The 25,750-nt window shown below is 34.5% G+C and overlaps 2 protein-coding genes across 7 annotated transcripts; both read left to right on the forward strand.

Moving 5' to 3' along the window:
• Positions 1-707: 707 nt before the first annotated feature.
• LOC18421572 (uncharacterized) lies at positions 708-7,292 on the forward strand. Of its 3 annotated transcripts, XM_020661638.2 has the most exons (12): positions 708-859; positions 1,131-1,170; positions 1,913-2,030; positions 2,505-2,662; positions 3,838-4,034; positions 5,477-5,620; positions 5,704-5,850; positions 5,934-6,080; positions 6,164-6,310; positions 6,392-6,538; positions 6,640-6,783; positions 6,877-7,292. In XM_020661638.2, exons 1-12 carry the CDS (start codon positions 842-844, stop codon positions 7,054-7,056), a joined length of 1,587 nt encoding a protein of 528 aa, XP_020517297.1. In that variant the 5' UTR covers positions 708-841; the 3' UTR covers positions 7,057-7,292. The 3 variants fall into 3 exon arrangements, with proteins under 3 accessions (XP_020517297.1, XP_088718153.1, XP_088718154.1); XM_088862027.1 differs by lacking the exon at positions 1,131-1,170; XM_088862028.1 differs by lacking the exons at positions 708-859; positions 1,131-1,170; positions 1,913-2,030; positions 3,838-4,034 and having other exon boundaries at positions 2,579-2,662.
• Positions 7,293-12,130: 4,838 nt separating this feature from the next.
• LOC18421574 (MATH domain and coiled-coil domain-containing protein At3g58200) lies at positions 12,131-21,599 on the forward strand. 4 transcript variants are annotated; one of them, XM_088862036.1, is made up of 9 exons: positions 12,131-13,064; positions 13,313-13,656; positions 13,739-13,855; positions 15,681-15,720; positions 18,574-18,691; positions 19,182-19,339; positions 20,590-20,894; positions 20,980-21,126; positions 21,280-21,599. In XM_088862036.1, the coding sequence occupies exons 2-9, from the start codon at positions 13,402-13,404 to the stop codon at positions 21,457-21,459; spliced, it is 1,320 nt and encodes a 439-aa protein (XP_088718162.1). In that variant the 5' UTR covers positions 12,131-13,064; positions 13,313-13,401; the 3' UTR covers positions 21,460-21,599. The 4 variants fall into 4 exon arrangements, with proteins under 4 accessions (XP_088718162.1, XP_088718160.1, XP_088718161.1 ...); XM_088862034.1 differs by lacking the exon at positions 12,131-13,064 and having other exon boundaries at positions 13,230-13,656; XM_088862035.1 differs by lacking the exon at positions 12,131-13,064 and having other exon boundaries at positions 13,231-13,632.
• The last annotated feature ends 4,151 nt before the right edge of the window (positions 21,600-25,750 follow it).

Here is a 25,750-nt window from a genome sequence, read left to right on the forward strand (position 1 = left end):
CCCAATATAAAATAATCAAGGTTGAGGTGATCGATTTAAAGGTTTTTCTACGCCCAATACTATGGGTAAGTCTTTGTTCCAAACGGCTACAACTGGATCTTGTTTTAAAGGATAAGTTTTCTACAAGGCAACAGGCTTTATAAAAACAAAATAAATCCTCACCTCAAATCCTTGTTTAGAAAGCACTTTCACCAAAGAAAATCTCCATGATAGCTCTAAAATCAAATTTTAATACCATCAATGAATTTTGAAATTAAAAAAATGATATAGATCTTGCGGATATATGAACATTTATTTTTAAGGTGAAATGAACGGTCTAAATAATTTGTTACACTCTAAATTATATTTAAAGCTTCAAAGCTTTTTCTTTTTTTTTCCATAACTATAATGTTCAAATTGATATGATTGATGTAAAGGTTTTCTAATGCTTGAATTGTAATTTTGGATGTCTTATGAGGTGAGGCTAGCCTCTAAGAATTGTTAATGGAAGGGGAACAAAAATTTTTGACTATATTGAACCCAATCACCGTAAACCATATTTGCACGCTGTCACCGTATCTGATACGCCGTTGATTATTCATAGTTCCCTTCATATCGTGATCATACACATCATGTGTATTGTACATCATTTCTTACCACGGCGAGGTCGTCATAAGACATGGACGTCGCTTTCCATTAAAAACCTGGCGAAATCGACCCTCTCTCTCACTGAACCCTCTCTCTCTTATAGAGCACCCTCTCTCTCTCTCTCTCTCTCTCTGCTGCTGCGTTTTGTCCCTCTAGATTTCGTTATTTTCCACATCCAGTCTCTGGCGCCGTTTATCATTACAGGGTACAGACGATGTCGCGCCCTTTGGACGTAAGATGTCTAACCTAAGTTCTTCTTTATTTTCCATTCCATTCTTCTCCTGCTCTCTGTAACTTTTCACCACCTTCTTTTCTCTTTATCTCGCAATACGTTCAAACAGTGGCAGGTTAAAGTACTGTGAAAGTTAGTGCTTGATTTCAAGTCTCTGTAATTTTCATCCCAATCTCCTTGTTCCTGATCTATAGGATTTTGGTTTTCGCCGTTGTAATGTTTTTAACATGTCTATAGACTCTGAAATGTCATAATTTTTGTTTCTAAGCAGGAGAAAGAGAGCCAAAACTCAACATGTCAGACTGTTAAAGGTGCCAAGCTAGTGTGCTCTATATGGTTTTCTTTTTCTTTCTTTTTTTTCTGTTTTTCCTTTTTGGGATTTTGCAGTGAATTCATTGAGCTTTCCTGGTGTTTGTATTGGCCCATTTCATGCTGATTTATAGGACTCTGTATTTAGTTCCATTTTTTTCCTGTTATGCTTTAGTTCCTTTATAGCAGTGTTCAAGGCCTCAGCCAAATAACTTGGCTATGGTCAACGCAAGTTCCGGTGCCCAACTCACCTTTGTTAAAATTCTTTAAAAAAAGTCAGAAATTTTGGTAAAAAGTCAACAGTGTATGATTTGGAAATAAGTTCTTACCTAGTATTTATGGTTTTTATGATGATTTGGGATCTATTCTTATTGCATGCTCCAAAGTTTTATTTTCCCTTTTTTATTTCTGAAGTATTTTAAAATATAAATCATAATTTTCAATATAATCCATTTTTTATATTTTTTCCGTCTTTTAGAAAATTTTGATGATTTCAGTTAGTTGTTCTACGTAATGATGTTTTTTATTTTTTATTACTTCTAACAATTTATTTGCATTTTATGAATTTAATCATATTTTCGACTTGTAGATGACCTGACTGAGTTACTCAGCTCGGTGTGGGCCACCTCTGTGGCCAGAGCCGAGTTTCAAAACATTGCTTTATGGTCTTCATCTTGTGTTATTTACTGTGCAATTCTGTGTTGCCTTTTCTTAATATTTGTTGCGTGTTTTTTGGTGTTGTAGTAGTGGAGATTAGTGCAGATAATAACACTTCTAGAGTTACTTGGAAGATCGAGAATTTCTCAAGCCTGGACACCGAAAAGCACTTGTCTGACATATTCAATATTGGAGGTTGCAAATGGTATGAAGACCTTCTCGTCTTTGTGGAGTCTTACTCATTGCCTATAATTGTAGATTTTAGAGTTTTGTCAATGATTTTAATATCATAATTTAATGATATTGGAAATTGTATGCAATTTCCGTCTTTGTTCAATAGATATTATTCATTGTGTAGAATTTAGATTTTTGAATTTTATAGGATGAATTCGATATTGTAGTCTAGTGGTTGCGAAAATTCATGTTCTTTTTTTTGTGGTCTTATTCATTGCACATAATTGTAGATTTAGAATATTATCTAATTTATAATTTGATACCTTATCTTAATAATAATGGAATTTAGATGTTGGTTGTAGGACTTTTTTCCTGAGCATGTTAAGATGTGTTATGTGGTTTGATATGGTTAAACATTGTTGTGGGATTGTCACATGAGTAGTTTTATGTTGTCTTGTATTGCTTTTACTGAGATTATAATTGACAGGAATTTGGGCTTTTGCAGGCAGCTGTTGATATATCCAAAGGGGAATAATGTTGATGGTTTGTCAGTGTACTTAAACGTGCCAGACGCTGGTAGTCTACCTAATGGGTGGAGCCGAAAAGCAAATGTCTGTTTTTGTATCATAAACCAAACTAATGGCAACGACTCAATAAGAAAAGGTAATATCCTTCCCTTATTACAACATTACTTCTTAGATGACGTGTTCAATGACATGGTATGAGAGCCATGAAATTTCCTTGTTTATTGAATAGACAGTGTGGAAATTCACATGCAATTCTGTATAGTGGGTCTTGTTATATGGGTGGATTGGAAGTAGTGAAACAAAAAAACAGGATTTATGGTTTCCTTCAGTTGATAATGATCTGAACTTAATCAAGTACATGTCATGGTGGGATGAATTTAAGTACTGTTTTGTGCTCTCACCTTGCACTCACCTGCAGGTTTAGAGAATGTTTTCTTATTTAATCAGGAAGTTAGAGTTGATTTACATGATTAAATGAATCATTTTTATGATAATATTAAGTAAATAATTTTACTGAATAGATTGTAGGATTGGATTTGATGATTTGAGTGCTAATGAGAGTGAATGCCTTTTCTTTGTATTACTGACATTGCTTAATTGTTTTTCTTCTTCATTAACGGGAAGCCTGTGGCGTGGTAGAAGGGCTTCCAAGAGGATATTCTTACTAATCATGTTGCATGATAAGCATCTTTTGCATTGCAGTTCTAATGACTGTCCACCAATAGGATTATGCCCTTTTACTGTGCCGTTTGCATATTACTTGGTTATTCAATGATAATAATACCAACCATCAAGCTAGTGGCGTTTGAGCTAATTCCTGCTTGGATTCTTTCCTGTCTCACTGAGGTGTTGGTTTTTTCTACTGCATTGAGTAGATTTTTCGAAGTTCGTTTCACATACTTGAATTTTACTTGGGCTGTGTAGCTACTGCTGGGATTTAATTCTGTCTCACTGAGTTGTTGGTTTTCTTCCACTGCATTAGATCAATTATTCCTTTGTTTTTCATGTTTAAAATTGCAGTTCCAGGTTCTTGTCCAGTATTGATAATATGCCATTTACTGTAGATTATACATTTTACTTGATCATCCAATGCTAACAATGCAAATGATGGTGCTAGTGGTGTTTGAGCTTGGGTTCTATCCTGTCTCACTGAGTTGTTGGTTTTTTCTACTGCATTAGATTGATCATTCCAAGTTTTACATATCTGAATTCTGTATTTGAAATTATTGTACATGCTTTAACATTTACATGTTTTAGTTAATATACGGTTCCTTGAATTGTTCTTAAATTTGTGGTTTATTTTTCAATCAGATACAATACATGTATTTAATGCTCGAGAAACAGATTGGGGCTTCACATCATTTATCCCTCTCAGTGATCTCTGCCCCAAAAAAGGGTATATGCTTAATGACACAATAATTGTGGAAGTAGAGGTGTCCGTGAGTAATGTCATCAATTACTCGACAGACAGCACTAAAACAGAAAGTGCGTCCAAGAGTGACATGGAGGTACTGTATCTTAATGTTTGTTTTTCTTTTCCAGCTATTGTAGGTTGAGAATTTCGGTAAGGCTTGTGGGGAAGACATCCTTTCCTCTCTGCTTTTAATCTTGTTTCTGGATCTAGCTGAGAACATTTTCAGCACATTTATATTGCTCATTTCGATTTCATTTTTAGTTGTTCATTTCGTTGGATGAAGTGCTGATTTCCATTACGCAACTTTCCCAGCTGACGGACTATAGTTGCCTCCAATATTCTTAAGTGGAAGTGCTTATATTTCCACAAAACTCTAATGCTGTTGCAATCTGCCTAATAATCTTCCTTGAATTTCCTACATCTTTCCTCTCAAGTTAACTTTGAAGTCAGAACTAGGGTCGGGGATGAATTCGGGGAAGTGAAAGGGCTCTGCAATATCATTCCAGATTAAAAGTTTGGTCAAGTCAAGGCCAAGACACTGCCTGTTGGTAATAGGGTCCTGTTGTCATCACTTTTGACTTGAAGGCCTAGCCTGGAATGTCGCATGATCTGGGCTCAATCTACTCATGAAGTCCCAAGTTGACTCATCAATATTGAGACAATTGTCATGATTTTTAGGAAGTAAATTTGGACTTGATCGAATATAATATGATTCACAAATACTCAAGAACTGATTTCAGTCCTAAAAGCATCAAGTGACAGCTGAGATGCATGCTCTATTGACTGGGTTCAGACACATTTGGGGCTTCGTCATTTGTACCACTTCTAATGAAGGGTGATTCACTTAATGTCATTTCTTGGACCTCATAAATTCCTTATCCCTGTCGCCTGTTTGACACCATGGAGTTCTGTTACTTGGTAGCTCTATTGGATATACCTTTTCGCATATTTAGAGAGCGGCTAATGAGCTAGAGGGTAGACCTGCCAAGGTGGGAACGGGTCTCTCCTTGCCTCATTTCTTGTGTAATGCTGCTTGTAAAACACATTAATGCAACACATGATCATATGGTCATCTTCTTGAGCTTTTGCTCCACTCCTGGAGTTCATCTTTTCAAACTTCCCCAAAAATGCCTCAGAAGGGACTATGTTGAAATTTCATTTTTTGCTACTTATTTATCTAATATTCCTATTTCAGATATTTTCTTGATGGAGAATTCATTTGTAGCCCTCTATTGAGAATCACATTATTTTATTTTTTTTCAAAATTCGCCTTAGTGTTTTTTCTTCATTTCAAATTTCCCTACAAATTTCTTATTTTATGTTATTTTGTTGCTTACTTGTACAAATCTCTTCATTTCATAATTTTAGGAGTCGTACATGGAGTAAAGGAACTCCTATAGCAATGTTTCCTTAGCTGAACACTATCATGATTTGACTTGTAGCAGGACCTGTATTTGCCTGTGGTTCCTATGCCGCTCAGTCATGACCTTTCTTCTTAGTTAAAATAGTGATAGGCTTTACCATTTCTCAATGTAGGTAATTCTTGAGCATGAAGAGGAGCTCCAGGTCAAGAATCCCATACGCGAGCTGAATAAAGAGATTAAGAGTCTCCAGGCAGCTAAAGAAATAGTTGAAATACGTCTCAAATCCTTCAAACAAGAATTGGCAATGAAGGACTTGGTAAACCCTTGGCTCTCTTTGGCTCTTCTCTCTTTGATTTTGACCTCAAAAACCTAATTATGTACTGATCCCTTTGCCAATAGGCCCATCGTGTGCGCGAATTGGAGCTGCAGGCCAATAATCCCAAGGTTGAAGAGCCGAAGAGTGAGATCAAGAGTCTTCAAGAGGCAATTGTGACATTTGACGAAGAGTTCCAAGGATTCACAAAAGAGTTAACTGTGAAAAATGTGGTAAAGGCTAGGGTTTATTTTTATCGTCTTTGATTTTCATCTTGAGAAAACCTCATCGCAAATCTTGACCTCTTCACTGGCAGGCCCATCATGCATGTGAAATGGAGCCCCATTTTAATAATTCTGAGATCGAGGAGCTTAAGAGTGAGATCAAGAGTCTCAAGGAAGCAAAGGCAACTGTTGAAGAAGAGCTGATAGAATGCAAAAAAGAGTTGGCTATGCAGGAAGAGGTGAAGCCCTCGTTTCTCTATTTCTTCTTTCGTGATTTTCTACCTTCAAAACCTCATCAGAAACTTTGACCTTTCACCTGTAGGCCTGTCATAGTCTTGAATTGAAGCTCCAAGCTGATACTCCCATTGTCGCAGAGCTAACGAATCAGATACAAAATCTCCAAGATGCAAAGTCAGTGGTTGAAGAAGAGCTCAAAGCCTGTAGAGAAGAGCTAGTAACAAGGATAGAGGTAAAACCTTGGGGCTCTTCCCTCCTTTTTGTATGACTCTCACCGCATAATTGTCATTCTGAACTGGCCCTTTGCTCGTAGGCCCATCATGCACGCGAATCAGAGTTCGAAGCCAAGGCTGCCAAGATTGAGGAACTGACGAAAGCAATGAAGATTGTTGTGACGGTAAAGGCGATGGTTGATGAAGAGCTCAAGGCTAGCAAACAAGAGCTGGCACTAAAGGACACGGTAAAAAAGAAATCAAAGGATTTGGTCTCATTTCCTCTTCTTTTTAGTTTTTACAGTTTCGACCTTGAAAACCTCATCGTAAAATGACGCTTCACCTATAGGCCTGTCATGATCGTGAATTGGAGCTCCAAACCAGTAATTCCAAGATCGAGCTGAAGAATGAGATAAAGAATCTCCAAGACGCAAAGCAGAAGGTTGAAGAAGAGCTCAAAGGATACCAAAGAGAGCTAGAAATGGGAGACATGGTAAAACCTTGCGCTCTCTTCTTCTTCCTTTTTTGATCTTGACCTTCAAAAACTCACTGCAAATTATCCCTTTGACCATCTAACTTGTAACAGAAGGCTAGATTCAAAGATCTTGAGTATGAGTTAGCTATTGCCAAGAAAGACGGAGAGATTAAAGAATTGTTGGCCAGCTTGAAATTTTCTGAGAAAAGAGTCCAGGACGTGAAGGAGGCTGCTGCTGATTGGCGCTTCCTAACTTTCTCAGCCAGTCGACTAGAGGGTGCACAAATGTGAAAATAAATGTAAAAGAGTTCACAGAAAAAATTCTAGCAGTTCGCATCAGTGGAGAGAATAGTACGACCAATTGAGAACCCTTGTTAACCCTTGTCATTTGCTGGCTTACTTTCATGAGTTATTACCCCGGAACACGGAGAGACTGCATACTGACGGACTATGTTTTAGTGTGCATATATACGTGTACGTGTGTGTTTGTATCTGTAGAAATGATAAAATTAGCATCTTGCAAGAAATGCCATTGCCTGAATAATGTTTTTTGGAAACAATGTTTAAAAAATCAGACCAGTGGGTAGAACATGTCATTAACTAGTTTCAAGTCGAAATAATTGGATCGATGAGTCAGCCAAGTCCATTAAAACAATGGAAATTTATCATATTACTCATGAGAGATGCATTATTTATTGTCTTATATATTTGCAACTATGCCAACTAAAAAATGGGGCATTTTGGAATTGAAAAAAGTTTATATAAGATGTCAATCTTATAACATAATCTACAAGTAAGATGCACCCAAAAAATCCATTGGATAACGTTTTTCCTATGCTGTAAATTTCAAAAACCTCGAGATTCATAGATATGAAAAAAAGATGATTTTTAGTTCTAAAAATAGTTAATCTTTTGACATATTATCTAAACCGCCCACTTTCAAGTATTTATAGAAATGCTTGATTGATGAAACTTTAAATTTCATAATTAGGGGGAATTGTATTTTTGGCATACTTGTGAGGTGCACCTTCAATAGTATAAGGTGTTGACACCTTATACAAACCTCACCCAAAAATAAATGTAAATAAATCTCACCCAAAAATAAAATGAATGTAAATAAAGTTCAAAAATTCAAACAAGTTTTAAGAACTTGAAATCTTTCTAAAAGCAATACCTTGATTACATTAAAATTGAATATGATTTGGGGTGAATAGGTCCGAGTCCCAATTTAGCGAGGGACTCGACCTCACCCACTGATCCCAAGTTGAACCGGGAAAATCACCCTCTCCTGTCTGATTTTAAAAACTGTGCTTGGAAAAATATAGTTCGATATGATGTAACACATGAATAGTGTGTTGCATTGTGTCTTCCCTCCGCTCAAGTTTTGCAACACCTGGGCGAAAAAATGATCACAGCTGCCTGTTGGAAATCAATCCGACTCATCGGATGCGACTATAGCTTTCCCCAGAAATCAATCCGACTCATCAGATGCGTCTTGTGTATCTATAAAATTTATTTGGGAAATTTACATACAGACCGTCTTTTTTTGACCTTTACAACAAAATGGCTCAAAACTAGGATGTTATTATCTGGGAGGATGGATCCCTAAATTTGTTAATTTTTTTATCAAGTTTGCTCTCGATCCAACATCAGATCGATTTTTAGCTCTAAAACCCCCAATCTTCCCTCTCTCTTGCTCTCTATAAATTTCCTTTTCTCTCTGTAAATTTCCTTCTATGTCACAGGCGAGGGGTCTATCTGAAGTTTATGATGGTCCGCACAAGTTCTTGCTAAGGCGCCATATGTCATTTCTGAAACTGACCCTCCATTGGAGCCTAGAGGACAACTGTCTTGTTGATCGACTACTCATAATTTTGAAAATGGCAATGCAAAGGCAACAAGGTTTTTCTTGATTGCAGTTGGTGTCTGGTGTTTATGGGATGAGCGCTTGGTTTCTGGTTATCAAGCATTGTTTACACATCGAATCGGGGTTAAACTTATAAAAAATAAAAAACATCGAGGATTTGTACTTCTGTGTAATAATAACCTATTTTTAGACTATTTTGTTATAACAGTAAAAAAATACGGTCTGCACGTAAATTTCCCAATTTCCTTTTATATCCATAAAATTCTTTTCTAAAAATCTCACATTGTTTTTCCTCCACTCTCTTATCTATCATTTTATATCTCTCCCTCTCTCTCTTGAGGATTCTCTCTCACCCCCAACGTATCTCTCTCTCATGAAATGATATATGGCTCTACCCTGTAGCACACAAATAATGTTTCTATCCTACATAGGTACCCATTTTAGAAGGTGTGAGCTGAAAAATAGAGGGAAAAAAAATTGCAGATGACTTGCACTCACAACTTTTTAGGAAAGTATGAGATGAAAAAAAAAAATTAATATATTTTGTAGATTTTTCTATTTTTGAAGAACACAAGCCTAAAATTTTAAGTCATTTGGATTTATAGAAAAAAACTTAAAATTCAAACACTACCTGATATCCGTGTTCGTCAGATCGGCCCAAATTCAATCTGGGCCGTGAGCATTTACTGTAACAGTACGCCCATAGGCGTACAAGATATTTTTCCTATATATATATATATATATATATATATATATATATATATATATATATATATATATATATATATATATATATATATATATATATATATATATATATATATATATAGAAAAAGTCTTCCCATCGCCTATAGGCGAAAATGAATAGCAATTTCGTCTACCCTCATCATGGTCCAAAGTTCATCGCATGGTTATGATTGTCTAGTAGTGTTTCATTTTTAATTTGTTTTCTGCAAATCAAAATGACTTGAAATTTGGAACATGTGTACATCACATCATAGTGATGCACACCTAATAAAAATATATAAAAAATATTTCGAAAAAAAAAATTGACCAAAATACCAATCAAGTTTTTCATGTAAAATAATTTTTTCATATATTTTATAGATTAGTCTATTTTTTATGAACACACGCTCAAAATTTCAGGTCATTCTGATTTGTAAAAAAAATGAAAAATAAAATACTACCGAACAATCGTGACAGTGCGATAAACTTTGGACAGTGATGAGAGTAAGCAAACTCACTGTTAATTTTCACCTATAGACGTTTTGTAGTATCTTTTATATATATATATATATATATATATATATATATATATATATATATATATATATATATATATATATATATATATATATATATATATATATATATATATATATATATATATATATGAAAGATGCTACAGTACGCCGATTCGTATACCGCTACAGTAAACGTCGAACGGCCCAGATCGAATATGGGCCGATCTGACGATCATAGATGTCCGCTAGTATTTTATTTTTCATTTTTATTCTACAAATCGTAATGATCTAAAATTTGAAGCGTGTACTCATAAAAAATAGGCAAATCTACAAAAAATATCAAAAAAAAAATTTACATGAAATAAATTGACAAATACCTCCAAAATAGTTTAGAGGTATTTTGATCATTTGTTTTTACGAATTATTTTTTTTATATTTTTATTAAGTGTGCTTCATTAAAATGTACACGCACCCCGAATTTCAGATCATTACGATTTGTAGAAAAAAATTAAAATTAAAATACTCTCAGACAACCGTGATCGTCAGATCGGCCCAGATTCGATCTGGGCCGTTGGGTGCTTACTGTAGCGATACACACATAGGCATACATGAACTTTTTCCATATATATATATATATATATATATATATATATATATATATATATTAGCATGGATAGTGATATATTTATAGTTCCTAGAGAGAGGATCGTGAGAGAGAAATAGAAAAATCCCTTTAAAGATAGGTATCATTTGAAATTTTTTAGAATCATTCTATCCTAAAATGAGAGAGATAGAGAGAGGATCGTGAGAGACCCTTAACTCTGTCTTAATTATGTACTATAGATATAGAAAAAAGTTTATAAAAGGTTGTAACCTTAAAATGTAGAATTAAAGATGTACCTGAAAAATCCATCATAAAAGGTTGTTTGGATGTTAGGAAACCCTCTTATTGATCATCTCTACATCAAGATGTATGAATATGAAAAGAAAAAATTATTATAACACATTATCTGGACCATCCATTTTAAAATTTTCAGTGTTTATTGATCTACTTGATTTGAACCATTTTTAGAGTTTAAAATTTTATAATTAGATATGAAAATCGATTCTCAAGACATCCAAAGAATTTTTTATATCAAAATTACATTTATGATAAAATTTAAAGGTGCGCCTTAATTGGATTATTTAAGATTGTAACTTTATGCAAACCACACCCATAAATATATGCGTAATATAATAAGACAGGTTTTCTACGTTCTTTTTATCACTTCTACAAAATAAATCCTACAAAAATATTTTATTTTATCACTTCTATAAAATAAATCCTATTAAAATATTAGTTTTTTTTAAATTCTGCACGAGATTTTCTGTTTCTCTAATCTTCGAAAACTTCCATAAAAATCTCGCATCTCTCCTAGAATATCACATTCTCTGTCCCTTGTACCTACTCTCTTTCTTTCTCAAAATTTCTTACTCTCCTAAAATGTCGTCGACTTTTTCTCCCATTTTCAAAATCCCTCTTAAAATCTCTCATATATATATATATATATATATATATATATATATAGATATAGCAGGGAAAATATCTCTATACCCTCGATTTTTAGGTACCCAAGGTTTTAAAAGATATTTTAAGACATAAAAATTGTAGATTTTATTTCTTCTAACCCAAACAAATTTAAAAAAGCATGTTTTTTTTTAAAGCCATTCTTCCCAAAGTTCTCTATTTCTCTTCCCCACCCTTTCTCTCTTTGTCTATCCACGGTAAGTATGAGGTGTTTGGATAAATGCATGAAGAGATAGAACTCCTCCCACTTACGCAATAAGTATGCGGAGGGAAAGTAAGTGTTTAGATAAACACATGAAGAGATATAGTTGTTTGGTGGTGAGAGGTTATTGAGGAGAGAAGTATTTGGATAAACATGAAAAGAGAGAGAAAGGTGTTTGGATAAATATGGGATAAAGAGGTTATCGAAGGAGAGAGGTGATTAGATAAACATGAAAAAAAAAATTGTTTGGATAAACATCAAAGAGAAAAATACTTGGTAGTGAGAGATTACTGCGAGGAGAGAGATAAGTGTTTAAATAAATATGAAAACAAGAGAAAGAAAGGGAAACAAGTAACAAGAAAAAAAAAGAGAGAATTTTGGAGTATATAAATGAAGAGAGAGGAAGGATTGGATTTAAAAAAAACATATCTTTCTCATATTTGTTTAGGTTGAAAAATAAGTTTATAGTGGTTAGAAGTCACAATGGGATGCATTTAATTACAGCCTTGTTCTCTCACCATGCTCTCACCTGCGGGCTGCGGGTTTAGAGAATGTTTTCTTATTTAGTCAGGACGATAGAGAAGAGTTAAATGAATCACTTTTGTGATAATGTTGAATAAATCATTTTACTGAACAGATTGTAGGATTAGATTCGATGATCTGAGTGCTAATGCGAGTAAAATGTCATCCCTTTTTATTACTGCGATTGCTTAATTATTCTTTTTCTTTGTTAATAGGAAGCGTCAGGTGTGGTAGAAGAGCTTCCAAGAGGTTGCTCTTCCTAGTCCTGTTGTTGCATGTTAAGTATGTTTCACATTGCGGTTCTAATGGTCTTCTTGTCCACTCATGGTACTATGCCTGTTACTGTGGGTTATGCACATTACTTAATTATACGATCGTCAACAATACAAACGATCATGCTAGTGGTGTTTGACCTAGTTCCTGCTTGGATTCTATCCTGTTTCTCCGGGGTCTTGGTTTTTCCCACTGCACTGGAATGAGTTTTCGGAGTTTGTTTTATGTGTTTGAATTCTGCGTGGATTATGGCCTTTACTGAGATAATTCCTGCCAGGACTCTTCCGTCTCACCGGAGTTGTTGGTTTTCTTCTATTGCATTAGACCAATTCCAAGTATGTTTTCACGTTTAATATTGAAGTTCTAGTGGTTTTCTTGTCCAGTAATAATATTGTGCCCTTTATTGTGGATTATACATATTACTTGATTATTTAATGCTCATAAAACTAACAGTTTTTAGCCTCTCCCCCCTCTCTTTTTTTGCTTTTTCTCTACTGTATTTTCTTCCCTTTTGTAGTCTTCATCTTCTTCGTCTTTATTCTTCATCGCCAGGCACAGGCACAACTACTGTTGTAATCTGAGCACCCAGCATGTGGGTTGCCGTCTATTTTCTGATCTAAATATGTAAGTAGCTTTGCTTTAATACAAGTTAACCTTTTATAATAATAAATAAATAAATAAATAAAACCTAACAGTCATGCTAGTGGTGTTTGAGCTAGTTCGTGCATAGATTGGTTTCTCCTACTTTGCTTTAAATATTTGAATTCTGTATTTCAAAGTATTGGGCATACTTTTAACATTTACATGGTCCAGTTAATATATCGTTCCTTGAATTGAAATGTCCTAAAATATGTGGTTTATTTTCCAATCAGATGTAGAACATGTATTTAATGCGCAAGAAACTAGCTGGGGCTTCCGATCATTTATCGCTCTCAGTGATCTCAGCCCAAAAACGGGGTTTATGATTAATGGCACAATTATTCTGGAATTAGAGGTGTCCCTTGGAGATGTCATCAATTACTCGACAGACAGAGGTAAAACGGAAACTGTGTCCAAGAGTGAGATGGAGCTCCAAGCCAAGGATGCCAAGATTAAGGAACTGGAGAAAGCAATGATGACTATTGAGACGGCAAAGGCGATGGTTAATGAAGAGCTCAAGGCTTGCAAACAAGAACTGGCAATAAAGGACACTGTAAAAAAGAAAACGAAGCATATGGTCTCATGTCCTCTTCTTTTTACACTTTCCACCTTGAAAAAACCTCGTCATAAAATGATCCTTTGCTTCCCTTTGCGTGTAGGCTCGTGAATTGGAGCCCCAAATCAGTAATTCCGAGATCGAGGAGCTGAAGAATGAGATAAAGAGTCTCCAAGATGCAAACCAGAAGGTTGAAGAAGAGCTAGAAATGGGGGACATGGTAAAACCTTGCGCTCGCTTCTGCCACCTTTAAAAACTCAATGCGAAATATTTATAGATATTTTTCAACTATTCAAACTCATGTATAATTTATAGATATTTCAAAATAAAATAAAAAGATATGGGAAATATTAAATATTGGATTTGTAATATGTATGTTGATAAGTTTTCCTTATATTTATATAAATGAAAATTATTAGAGAAATACTCTTATAAATATAGAAAATATGCCTTTATTTTCTCTTTGTGGAATTTTGGTGAAAATAAAGAAAATAAAATATGGTCACACTTTGCTCTAGGATCTTACTTCTTTTCATTGAATGGTTACATATGATTGTATATTTCATGAATATAGAAATAATCAATTTAATAAAAATAAATATTTATATCGAACATTATTTGATAAACTCGGATGATTTTCGTTAAGTATGTTACTACAAATAATATTCCAAATTTGTAAATTAAATAGACACTTGTTTCTCTATATTTTTTCATAATGCAAGTATTATAAATAGTATATTTGAAAAAATATAACAAATTATAATGAAAAGAATTTAAACATTGTTAAAAGCAATTCTAGAAGATAAATTCATACTTAAAATATACAGTATAGATAGGGTCGAACCCATATGAAGTAAATCACATTAGGTTTTCCTGAAACCTATATATAAAGTACAGAGAGAGAGAAATGAGAGAGAGGGAGAGAGAGATTCCCTTCCTTCTTTCTCTCTTAATAAAATCTGAGGTCTTTAGAAAAAAAACTTTAGAGATAGAGGATAGACGTTCAAAGGGATGAGGACGAGAGAACATGAAGGGGATCTAAAAATAAAGAAAAAAAATGTTGGATATGATGGGGTTTTAGGTTGGGGCGTGATAAGGCATAAGATTCAAAAAAATCTAGAAAACTGATTTTTTTTTTAAGTACTTTACAATAAAAACTTAAAACTTATTTGATCATCAAATGTATGGAATAATTTGATCATCAAATGTATAGAATATGATAAAGAAATTGATTCATCTTCTACGTACATTTATACCATCTAGATTACTACGTATCCATCTATTTCTTGGTATTTCTAATTAAGAGGTATTTTTAATTAACATAGGGAAATGGTGAAATCTTATATTAAGATAAGGCTCTCAACCATTCAAAAATAACATGAAAAATTCGTAAATCTCTTCCAAAATCTCGCAGTCTAAAGAATTATCTCAAATATTCCTTCTTTCTTTCTCACCTAAAATATATGTGCACCCTATTTTTCTCTTCCCCTAAAACTTTCAATCTAACAAATTACCTCAAATATTCCATATTTCTATCCTAGGCTTAATAATGCAGAATATATATTTCTATCCACGTCCCTCTCCCTCCAAACTCCAAATACTTGCTTAGTCTCTCGATTTCGTCATTTTCCGTTTTTTAGATCTCTCTATGTAGATTTCGTTTTTTTCCACATCCAGTCTTAGTCTTTGGCGCCGTTATCATTACTGACGATGTTGCGCGTAAGAAGTTCTTCCTTATTTTCCATTCTATTCTTTTATGGCTCTCTGTAACTTTTCACGACCTTGTTTTTACTCTTTATCTATCAATAGAGATGAAACATCTCTGTAACTTTCACGACCTTGTTTTTCCTCTTTATCTATCAATAGAGATGAAACAGTGGCAGGAGTGGTTAAAGTGCTATGAAAATTAGTGCTTGACTTCAAATCTCTGCAACTTTAGTCCTAATCTCCTTGTTTCTGATCTATAGGCTTTTTGGTTTTCGCCATCGTAGTTTTTTTAACTTGTCTATAGCCACTGAAATTTCATAAGTTTTGTTTCTATGCAGGGGAAAGAGACCCAAAACTCAGCCTCTCAGACTATTACAGGTAACAAGGGCCAGACTGCTAATTCTGATTTATTTTTATTTTTTTTTCCTTTATGGGTTTTTTATAGTGATTCAATGAGCTCTATCTTGTTGATAATAGTCCATTTGAGCGATTCTGAACTCAGCCGTATACCAGCCTTTCTAAAGTGATTCAGACTCGGTCTGAGTTACTCGGCCTCAGCCTATGGGCGAAGCCGAGTGCTATGTACGGAGTTCTATATATATATATATATATATATATTTATTTATTTATTTATTTATTATTTTATTCCTAGAATGTAAAAGTGACTTTGGGCTATTATGCGATCTAGGAAAATTATCACAATTATACGTCAATTTTTGTCTATTTTGACACCTCCACACCCTTGTTGCCTTTTTTGTTCAATTTTGAGTTTTTTTACCCAAAAGCCAGGTTATAGTGCATTTTAAGTACAGTAAAAACTAACCCACCCACCTATGTTATACTTAAACACCTTGCCCACACCCTTGTTGCCTTTTTTGTTCAATTTTGAGTTTTTTTTTCCCAAAAGCCATGTTATATATAGTGCATTTTAAGTACAGTAAAAACTAACCCACCCACCTATGTTATACTTAACATTTAAGTACAGTAAAAACTAACTAACCCAATAAAAACTAACCAACCCACCCCTATAACATCACCTATGTTATACTTAACATTTTAAGTACAGTAAAAACTAACTAACCCAGTAAAAACTAACCAACCCACCCAATAAAACCTAACCAACCCACCCGTATAACATTTTAAGTACAGTAAAAAAACCCAAACCCATGTTATATCTTACCGTAAACCTAACTAAACTACCCAGGTGGTTTAATATTTTAAGTACAATAAAAACTAACTCATGTTATACAGTAAGTACAGTAAAAACTAACCAACCCTAACCAACCCACCCGTATAACATCACCTGCATTATACTTAACATTTTAAGTATAGTAAAACTAACTAACCCAGTAAAAACTAACCAACCCACCCGTATAACATTTTAAGTACAGTAAAAAACCCATGTTATATCTTACCGTAAACCTAACTATATTACCCAAGTGGTTTAACATTTTAACTACAATAAAAACTAACTCATGTTATACAACATTTTAAGTACAATAAAAACTAACTCATGTTATACAGTAAGTACAGTAAAAACTAACTCTTTTTATATAAAACTAACCCTTGAAATGTCGTAAACCCTTTTCTCCTTCTTTTTATATTTACCCTCCCTTATAAACACTTCCTTCAACCCATCTCCTACGGCCCTTCAATCCCATCTAGACGGACTAAGAGATAAATATAAAAAGAATTATATAGATGAAAAAGATAAATATTAAAAAGAATTAAATAAAGAAAGAAAGATAAACCTAAAAAGAATTAGAGAGATGAAAGAGATAAATATTAAAAGATTAGTATCGAATCGTGTTGGTTGAGTTGATAAGAGAGTGAGTTGATAAGAGAGTTAGAGAGAGAAGGAGAGATAAATATTAAAAAGAATTAAAGAGAGAAATAAGAGATAAATATAAAAAGAATTCGATAGATGAAAAAGATAAATATTAAAAAAAATTAAAGAAAGATAAACATAAAAAGAATTAGAGAGATGAAAGAGATAAATATTAAAAAAAAATTAAAGAGAGAAAAAAAAAAAAAGAGATAAATATAAAAAAGAATTAAAGATAGAAAAAAGATAAACATAGAATAGAGAGATAAATATAAAAAAAATTAAAAAGAGAAAAAAGATAAACATAAAAAGAATAGAGAGATGAAAAGATAAAAGAGATAAATATAAAAAAAATTAAAGAGAGAAAAAAAATAAACATAAAAAGAGAAAAGAGAAATGAAAGAGATAAATATAAACCTTAAAAAAAATAAGGTGCGTGCAGGGCCAGTCGGTTTTTCCTATATTAAGATAAGGCTCTCAACATTCAAAAAACAATTTCCTTTATTTAGATAAGGCTCTCAACGTGCAAAAAAAAATTTCCCATATTTAGATAAGGCTCTCAACATTCAAAAAACAATTTCTTACATTTAGATAAGGCTCTCAATATTCAAAAAAATTTACATGAAAAATTCTTATGTCTTCCAAAAATCTTGCAGTCTAAAGAAAATCCTCCCGGTGAGATGATTTTTTTTTATTACAAAAGGAGACCATTTTTTTAAAAAAAAAATAAAAAAATTAGAGTTCAAATCCTCGCGACGTGGTTATCTCACGTAGTGAGTTCAAATCTTCCCTATGAGATTATTTCTTTTTTTCATTAAAAAAATAGATATTTTTTATTTTTAAAATAAAAATTCAAATCCTCCCGACAAGATGATTTATTTTTTTATTAAAAAAAAGAGACCTTTTTTTTAAAAAAATATAGTTCAAATCCTCCTGGCGTCATAAATTCAAATCCTCCAGACGAGATGATTTATTTTTTTATTAAAAAAAGCGACATTTTTTATTTTTTAAAAATAAAAAATATTTAAAAACTACACAGTTACATAGTGACGTGCCTGGACCTCTTGACGAGTATATCCTTGTTCATGAGAAATATTGCCATCTTATTATATATAAGCCTTATTAAATTTTCTTTTTAAAGCATGACCTGAACTCAGCCGAGTTCCTGGAACTAGATATAGTGACTCGCCTCGGCCAAAGTCCGAGTACCTTAGCCGAGTGAACTAGATGGAGTGACTCGCCTTCGTCTGAGTACCTTAGCCAAGTCAATTTTTTGGTCCATATTATGCTTATTTATACTTCCATTATTTCCTTGTTGTATGTTAGTTCCTTGGTCATAATTTTGCAGTATTGTTGAACTTTGTGTCGCCTTTTCTTGATCTTAGCTACCATTTCTGGTGTTGTAGTAGCGGAGATTATGGCAGGTAATAACACCTGTAGAGTTACTTGGAAGATTGAGAATTTCACATGCCTGGACTCCAAGCTATACTACTCTTACATATTCATGGTTGGAGGCTGCAAATGGTATGAAGTACTTTTTGTCTTTGTTGAATCTATTTTATCCATTGCATATAAGATTTTTAGAGTTTTGTCAAAGAATTCGATATCATAGTGTAATGGTATTGGCAAATTTATGCTATTTTCTTCTTTGTTGAATAGATATTATTAAATAAAATTCATTACTCTTGTCAAAAAAAAATATTAATAATAGATATTATTAGCATATAATTTTAGATCCTAGAATTTTGTCAGATGAATTCAATGTTTTAGTTCAGTGGTTGTGGAAATACATGTTCTTTTCTTTGTGGTCTTATTCAGTGCACATATTGTAGATTTTAGACTTCTATCAAATATGTATGATACAATAATTTAATAATAGCGCAAGTTGATTTTTTTTTTTTCCTTGGCACATGTAGATGTGTTATGTGGTTTGATATGGTTTTGTCATGAGAGTGATCTTTGGATTGAAATGCTTTTTCTGAGATTATAATTGTCGGGAATTTGGATTTTGTAGGCAGCTGATGATATATCCAAAGGGGAAAAATGTGAAGTATTTGTCAGTGTACTTGAACGTGCCGGATGCCGCTAGTTTGCCTAATGGATGGAGCCGATATGCAGATTTCTGCTTCTGTATCTTAAACCAGACTAATGGCAAGGACACAAATAGAAAAGGTCGTATCCTATCCTTATTGCAGTACTGCTTCTGTGTTCAATGACATGGAATAAGAGCTATGATATTACATTGTTTATTGAATAGAGTGTGCGGAAATCACATGCAATTATGTATAATAGGGTCTGGTTATATGGTGGCAGTAGAAGTAGTGGCACAAAAAGCAGGATTTATGGTTTTCTTCAATTGATAATGATTTAACTCAATCTCATAGTGGGATGAGTTTAATTACCGGTTTGTTCTATCACCATGAACTTACCTGCAGGCTGCGCGTTTAGAGAGTGTTTTCTTATTTAATCAGAAAGATAGAGAAGAGTTAAATGAGTTACTTACATGATAATGTTGAGTAAATTAATGAGTTACTTACATGATAATGTTGAGTAAATTATTTTACTGAACATGTTGTAGGATTAGATTCGAGAGTCTAAAGCTAATGAGAGTAAAATGTCTTTTTTTATAGTACTGCCATTGCTTAATTATTGTTTTCTCTATTGATAGGAAGTGTAACCATCATGCTAGTGGTGTTTGCTAGTGATGTTTGAACTAGTTCTTGCCTGGACTCTCTCTCTCTCTCTCTCTCTCTCTCTCTCTCTCTCTCTCTCTGAGGTGTTGATTTTTTCAAGTTTGTTTGATGTACTTGAATTCTGCTAGAATTATGCCCTTTACTGTTATAATTCCTGCTTATTGTTTTATGGTTTTTTTTACTGCATTAGATAAATTATTCAAATTATGTTTTCATGTGTAATATTGCAGTTCTAGTGGTTTTCTTGTCCATAATGATATTATGTCCTTTGTTGTTGATTATACATATTACTTGATGGGAAAGTATAAAATGAGCTCATTTAGGTCACATTAATCTTGACCATTGAATGTGAAATATCTTGACCATTGAATGTGAAATTGATTGGGTGGCTGCAATTATTCCATTGACCAAGCTCAAACTTCAAAAAAAAAAAATTTCGAACTTTATGACACATCCAAGCTATCATGTGACCACCTTGTATCAAAAGTAAATGGTCACATTGTATACAATCCCTTACTTGATTATTCAATGCTAATCATTGAAAAGATCTAGTGGTGTAACTGGTATTTTGGTTCTATCTTGCGTTAGATTGATTTTTCCAAGTTTGTTTTAAATATTTGAATTTTGTATTTGAAAGTATTGGGCATACATCAACATTTACATGGTCCAATTAATATACGGTTCCTTGAATTGAAATGTCCTAAAATATGTGATTTATTTTTCAATTAGATGCACGGCATGTATTTAATGCGGAAGCAATTGGGTGGGGCTTCCCATCATTTATCCCACTTAGTGATCTCAGCCAAAAAAAGGGGTATATGATAAAAGGCACAATTATTCTGGAAGTAGAGGTGTCCGTTCGTGATGTCATCAATTACTCGGCGAAAATCATCTCCAAGAGTGAGATGAAGCTCCAAGACAAAGATGCCAAGCTTGAGGAACTGAAGAAAGCGATGACGACTGTTGTGATGGCAAAGGCCATGGTTGATGAAGAGCTCAATGCTTGCAAACAAGAGCTGGCAATAAGGGACACGGTAAAAAAGCATTTGGTCTCATTTCCTCTTCTTTTTACAATTTCCACCTTCAAAACTTCATCATAAAATGACCCTTTGCCTGTAGGCTCTTCATTATCATGAACTGGAACTCCAAACCAGTAATTCCAAGAATGAGGAGCTGAAGAATGAGATAAAGAGTCTCCAAGACAAAAAATATAAGGTTGAAGAAGAGCTCAAACGATGCCAAAGAGAGCTAGAAATGGGGGACGTGGTAAAACCTTGCACTTGCTTCTTCTTCCTTCTTTGATCTTGAACTTCAAAAAAAGTCTTCTTCTTCAAAAAAGTCTTCTTCCTTCTTTGATCTTGACCTTCCAAAACTCCTCCTTTTTTTTCTCTTTTCCTAATTATCACTTGAATGTGACAGATCGCTAGACTCAAAGATCTTGAACATGAGTTAGCTATTGCCAAGAAAGCCGGAGAGATTAAAGAATTGTTCACCAGCTTGAAATATTCGGAAAAAAGAGTGCAAGACGTGAAGGAGGCCGCTGCTGATTGGCGATCCTTAACTTTCTCAACCTGTGGACTAGAGGGTGCACAAATGTGAAAATAATCGTACAAGAGTTCACATAAAAAATTGTAGCAATTGGCATCAGTGGAGAGAACAGAACAGTAAGACCCATTGATAACCTTTGTCATTTGCTGGTTTACTTTCATGAGTTATTAACCTGGATCACTCAGGGACTAGTTAGTAATGGTGACAACGTTTACTTTCATAAGTTATTACCTTGGAACACCCCTGAATAATATTTTTTGAAAACAATGTTTAAAAAATCAGATCGGTGGGTCGAACATGTCGTTAACCAGTTTCAAGTCGAATTAATTGGATCGGTTTCAAGTTGGATTAATTGGATCGGTGAGCCGGTTAAGCCCATTAAAAGAATGGAAATTTATCAAATTACCCTTGAGAGAAGCACTATTTTATATATATTTGCAACTGTGCCAATCAAAACATGTGCCTTTTGACAGGTATTTTGAAATTAAGTCAAAATGTAAAAATAGTGCATATTTCGATAAATTTCCTTAAAAAAATAGAAATACAAAGAATTTAAATAAAATTTAAAAGTTCAAATAAGGTTTAAGAACCTCAAATCATTCTAAAAGCAAACTTTAATTACATTAAAATTGTTTGAATATGATTTGGGGTGAATAGGTCCGAGTCCCAATTGAGTAAGGGGGACCTCATCCCCGGGTCCCAAGTTGAACTGTGAAATACCCTAGGTCCCAATTCAGCAAGGGGCATGCCCTAGCTCCCGTGGCATTGGGGCCCTATGGCATTGGCGAGGTTCCATTGTTTCTACGGGGCGAAAGTTTTTTGCATACATGTATGTTTTCAGTGTTTTAAAAATCGTCGAGCTGACTTGAGAGTCACCTGTCACCTTGGTTTGGGACCGGCTGTGCTCACCTGTCACCTTGGCTTGGACCGGCTGTGATCGGTACCTTGCCAAACAATTGTACATGGATTCGTGAATACTTGTAGATGATGTGTTATAATATACACTATTTTTAGAGTTTGAAATCTTTTTTTTTTTTTTTCACAACTATAATGATCAAAGTTTAGATGATCGATTTTAATGTTTTCAAACGCCATAGTTGTAATTTTCAGGGAGTAGATTGTATACAATAGTATAGTTCATATAAAACAGTCTCAATTATCCTAAGCCGTTAGATGCAAAATCGGGTGTTGAGTATTTATTATTTACCCACAATAATATACAGAAACAGCCAAAAGGCAGTCGTGCTATAAAAAAACCCAATAAAAAATTATTTCATAATTTACTTGCTCCACATAGATGACCTTAGCCCAATCCCTCCTTGTCTAGAGGTCATAATCTTAAACGACTTACACCAAGGCTAAGGTCTCATCTTTGTGGCTCTTCAAGGTCAAAAATCCATGATTCTTTCAGTCTGATATGACGGATTAAGAGAGTCACAGTTAAAATATATTAATAAAAAATGAATGCCCTCATAAAGAAAGCTTTAGTATCTAATCAAAGTGAAAGCTTTTATCAGTGGTCGATGTACACGTTGCTTGCCTGGGCAAAACAAGGTCTTTCCGAGGAAGCCCATGATTTTTTTTATTTTTTATTTTTTATTTTTTTTTGTAATTACGTGGAGAACCCAAGCCCCGACTCTTTTTTTCCAAATAATTTGGGTGTTATTTTGTTTTAAAAGAGTGTAGTTTCTATAAGGTTGCAACCTTAAACCATTCATTTAAGGTGCATCTCCAAATTTGATCATCATATATAATATTGGTGATTAAGGGTGTGGTTTCTATCAGGTTGCAACCTTAAACAATTCATTTAAGGCTCAGCTCCAAATTTGATTACCATATATGATTTTGGTGTAAAACATTTTAAGATTATCTTAAAATCTTATTTCATCTCTATTTATAAAATTTGAAACTTCAAAAATGAATAAAATCAAGTAGATATATAAACATATAAAAATCTTGAAAATGAACGGTCTAGATAATGTGTTATAGGATGCATTATTTCTGAGACGTAAAATTTTTTTTTTTTTCGTATTTCTACTTCTCGATATCGAGATGATCAATTAGAGGGTTTTTCAACATTAAAACAACCTTTTTCGATGGATTTTTTTATGTGCATATGTAATTCTACATTTTAAGGTTGCAACTTTATATTTTCACCATAAAAGTTTGTTGAGGTGCAGACTGATGAATCCATGGTATCACGAGAACGTGAGAAGAAGTTAGTATGACTAATAAAACGGAGGGTACGAATAATAAAACGGAGGAGAGGAGAGAGAAGAAAGAATGAATTAGGGCATGGGATTTTTTAGAGCTAGTAATGGCATCGCCATTGTTGAAACTTGGAAGGATTCAAGAAGAAAGATGCATGTGGGCGTTTAGGACTTAGAGAGAGAAAGAGAGAGGATATGTCTGATGGAGACAAATTACGATTTTGGTGAAGGCAATAAGTAGAAGAAGAAGTTTGAGAAGACAAATTACGATTTTGGTGAAGACAAATTACGATACTCCTTTTGCTCCATCGTTACCAATTGGTGTTTTTCCGATAAAAAGTTTGGGATCCAGAGAGGGCATTCTTCAACAAGGATGCAACATTACTCACAAATTTCAGAGTGAAACCAATGCGCATTGCGATCAATGGGTAGCATGCGAGCAATGGTAATGGTATGGAAAGATGGGTATTGGATGTAAATTTAGAGAGAGGGAGAGGAACAGTAATTGAAGCTATCCCCTTTGGGGGTTATAGGGTTAGAATATACGCCTTAAAATTGTAGATAATATCTACTTTTGCAGCACCGATTCTCGATGGTTTTTGGTGGAGGTGAGGATGGAGAGGCTGAGGAAGGGGATGGAGCTACTGTGATCACTATCAGGTATGATATGTCAGGAGCGCTTCTTTCAGGTGTGAACTTTTTGGTGGAGGTGAGGATGGAGAGGCTGAGGAAGGGGATGGAGTTGTTGTGATCACCATCAGGTATGATATGTCGGGATGGAGTTGATCACTATCAGGTTTGATATGTTAGGAGCGCTTCTTTCATGTGTGAACTTTCCAGTGGTGGGCTCCTTCTCCCCCATCAACGGACATCTTTGGCATGTCTGATTGGGCTAGAAGGAGTTGGAACGTTTCTTATGCTCTTAAGGTGAAAATTATGGGGGAGAATAAGATCATCTTGTTTCTTCGGTCTAAAGAGGATTCTTTGATGGCTATAAAGAATCGTTTTGTTCATATTAGGGACAAGTTGTTGTCCCTTGATATGTGGAAACGTGACTCCCATCTTTCTTATTTTGTTATCAAATATTCCTTTTCATGCTTGGTCCTTGTCTACTTTTCGTAAATTGGCCACCAAATTTGGAGAGTTCCATCATGTCGATGGGGAGTTCTGTCGTGCCGATAAGATGGCTTTTGATGTGGTTGACCTGTGATTTGATAGGATCCGTAGATGGAAATTGAGTGAGCCCTCGTTCCAAAAAATCTGACTCTTTAGATGAGTCAAGATTTTTTCTCCATTTGCAGTAGTGCAAGAAACAAAGGATTTAAAAAGTAACTTTCCGGGTCTGCAGAAAGTTACTAATGAGGTGGTAGAAAAAAATGGATGGAAGGAGGTGGTTCGTCGTCATAGACCTCCACCGATTAAGTCAAATTCTGGCCATCTGCAGCGGGATGGTCATCGAAATTTCAGAACGGGGAAGAGGGATTTTCAAATTTTGAAAATCCATAAGCGGTGGATCGCAATTGGCCGTTTTGCCAAATACCCAGTGATCTCTTCATCGAGCGTTACTCACCGTGTCGATGGACCATGCGAACGCAAGGACAGTGAGGGACCATCAAGGATAGAAGGTTGTCAAAACAACAAAATGGAAGGATTTGCTCGGCGGCAAGGAAGTGAGGTGCAATTCTCAGGATTCATGCTGACGGCAAATGGTGGCGATGTGGTGCCGCACGATTTCCCACAGGGTACGAAAGGCAGTGCCATCTTCCCAATGCATGTTTTGAAGGCGATGGATAGCACTAACTTTGCCTTTTTGCATGTTGGGCTGAAGGAGGTGGATAGAATTTCGATTACAGCCATTGCGATTCTGCTAACAGGTCTTCGCCTTCGGTCAACGGTTGCGCTCCAAGTGGTGCTCTTTGTTCTTGTTGTCATGTATCCTCTGTTGCACCATCGAGCAGCTAGGAAGGATCGTGCGATTCAAAGGCTGATTTTTTATCCATTGACTATGAACTCAATGACACTGGTGGTAGTAGATGACTGGGTCGAGCCCATTGAAATGGTGGGAGAGGAGGTGATGGGAGTCTCCTCGATGGCTTTAATAAAGGATGGACTATCGGTGCAGGTGGAGCAAC

Source organism: Amborella trichopoda, chromosome 3 (genome assembly GCF_054954075.1).
Source record: "Amborella trichopoda isolate Santa Cruz 75 chromosome 3, AtrichopodaSantaCruz75HAP2 v2.0, whole genome shotgun sequence".
NCBI lineage: Eukaryota > Viridiplantae > Streptophyta > Magnoliopsida > Amborellales > Amborellaceae > Amborella > Amborella trichopoda.

What these genes read in the sequence shown, in the direction of transcription:
- LOC18421572 (XM_020661638.2), top strand. An exon ending in CAACGACTCAATAAGAAAAG is followed by an intron (nt 2,663 to 3,837) that starts GTAATATCCTTC and finishes TTTTTCAATCAG; the next exon opens with ATACAATACATGTATTTAAT. An exon ending in AATTGGCAATGAAGGACTTG is followed by an intron (nt 5,621 to 5,703) that starts GTAAACCCTTGG and finishes CTTTGCCAATAG; the next exon opens with GCCCATCGTGTGCGCGAATT.
- LOC18421574 (XM_088862034.1), top strand. Translation starts at nt 13,291, where the DNA reads ATGTGGTTTATTTTCCAATCAGATGTAGAACATGTATTTAATGCGCAA. An exon ending in AGCTGGCAATAAGGGACACG is followed by an intron (nt 20,895 to 20,979) that starts GTAAAAAAGCAT and finishes CTTTGCCTGTAG; the next exon opens with GCTCTTCATTATCATGAACT. An exon ending in AGCTAGAAATGGGGGACGTG is followed by an intron (nt 21,127 to 21,279) that starts GTAAAACCTTGC and finishes TGAATGTGACAG; the next exon opens with ATCGCTAGACTCAAAGATCT.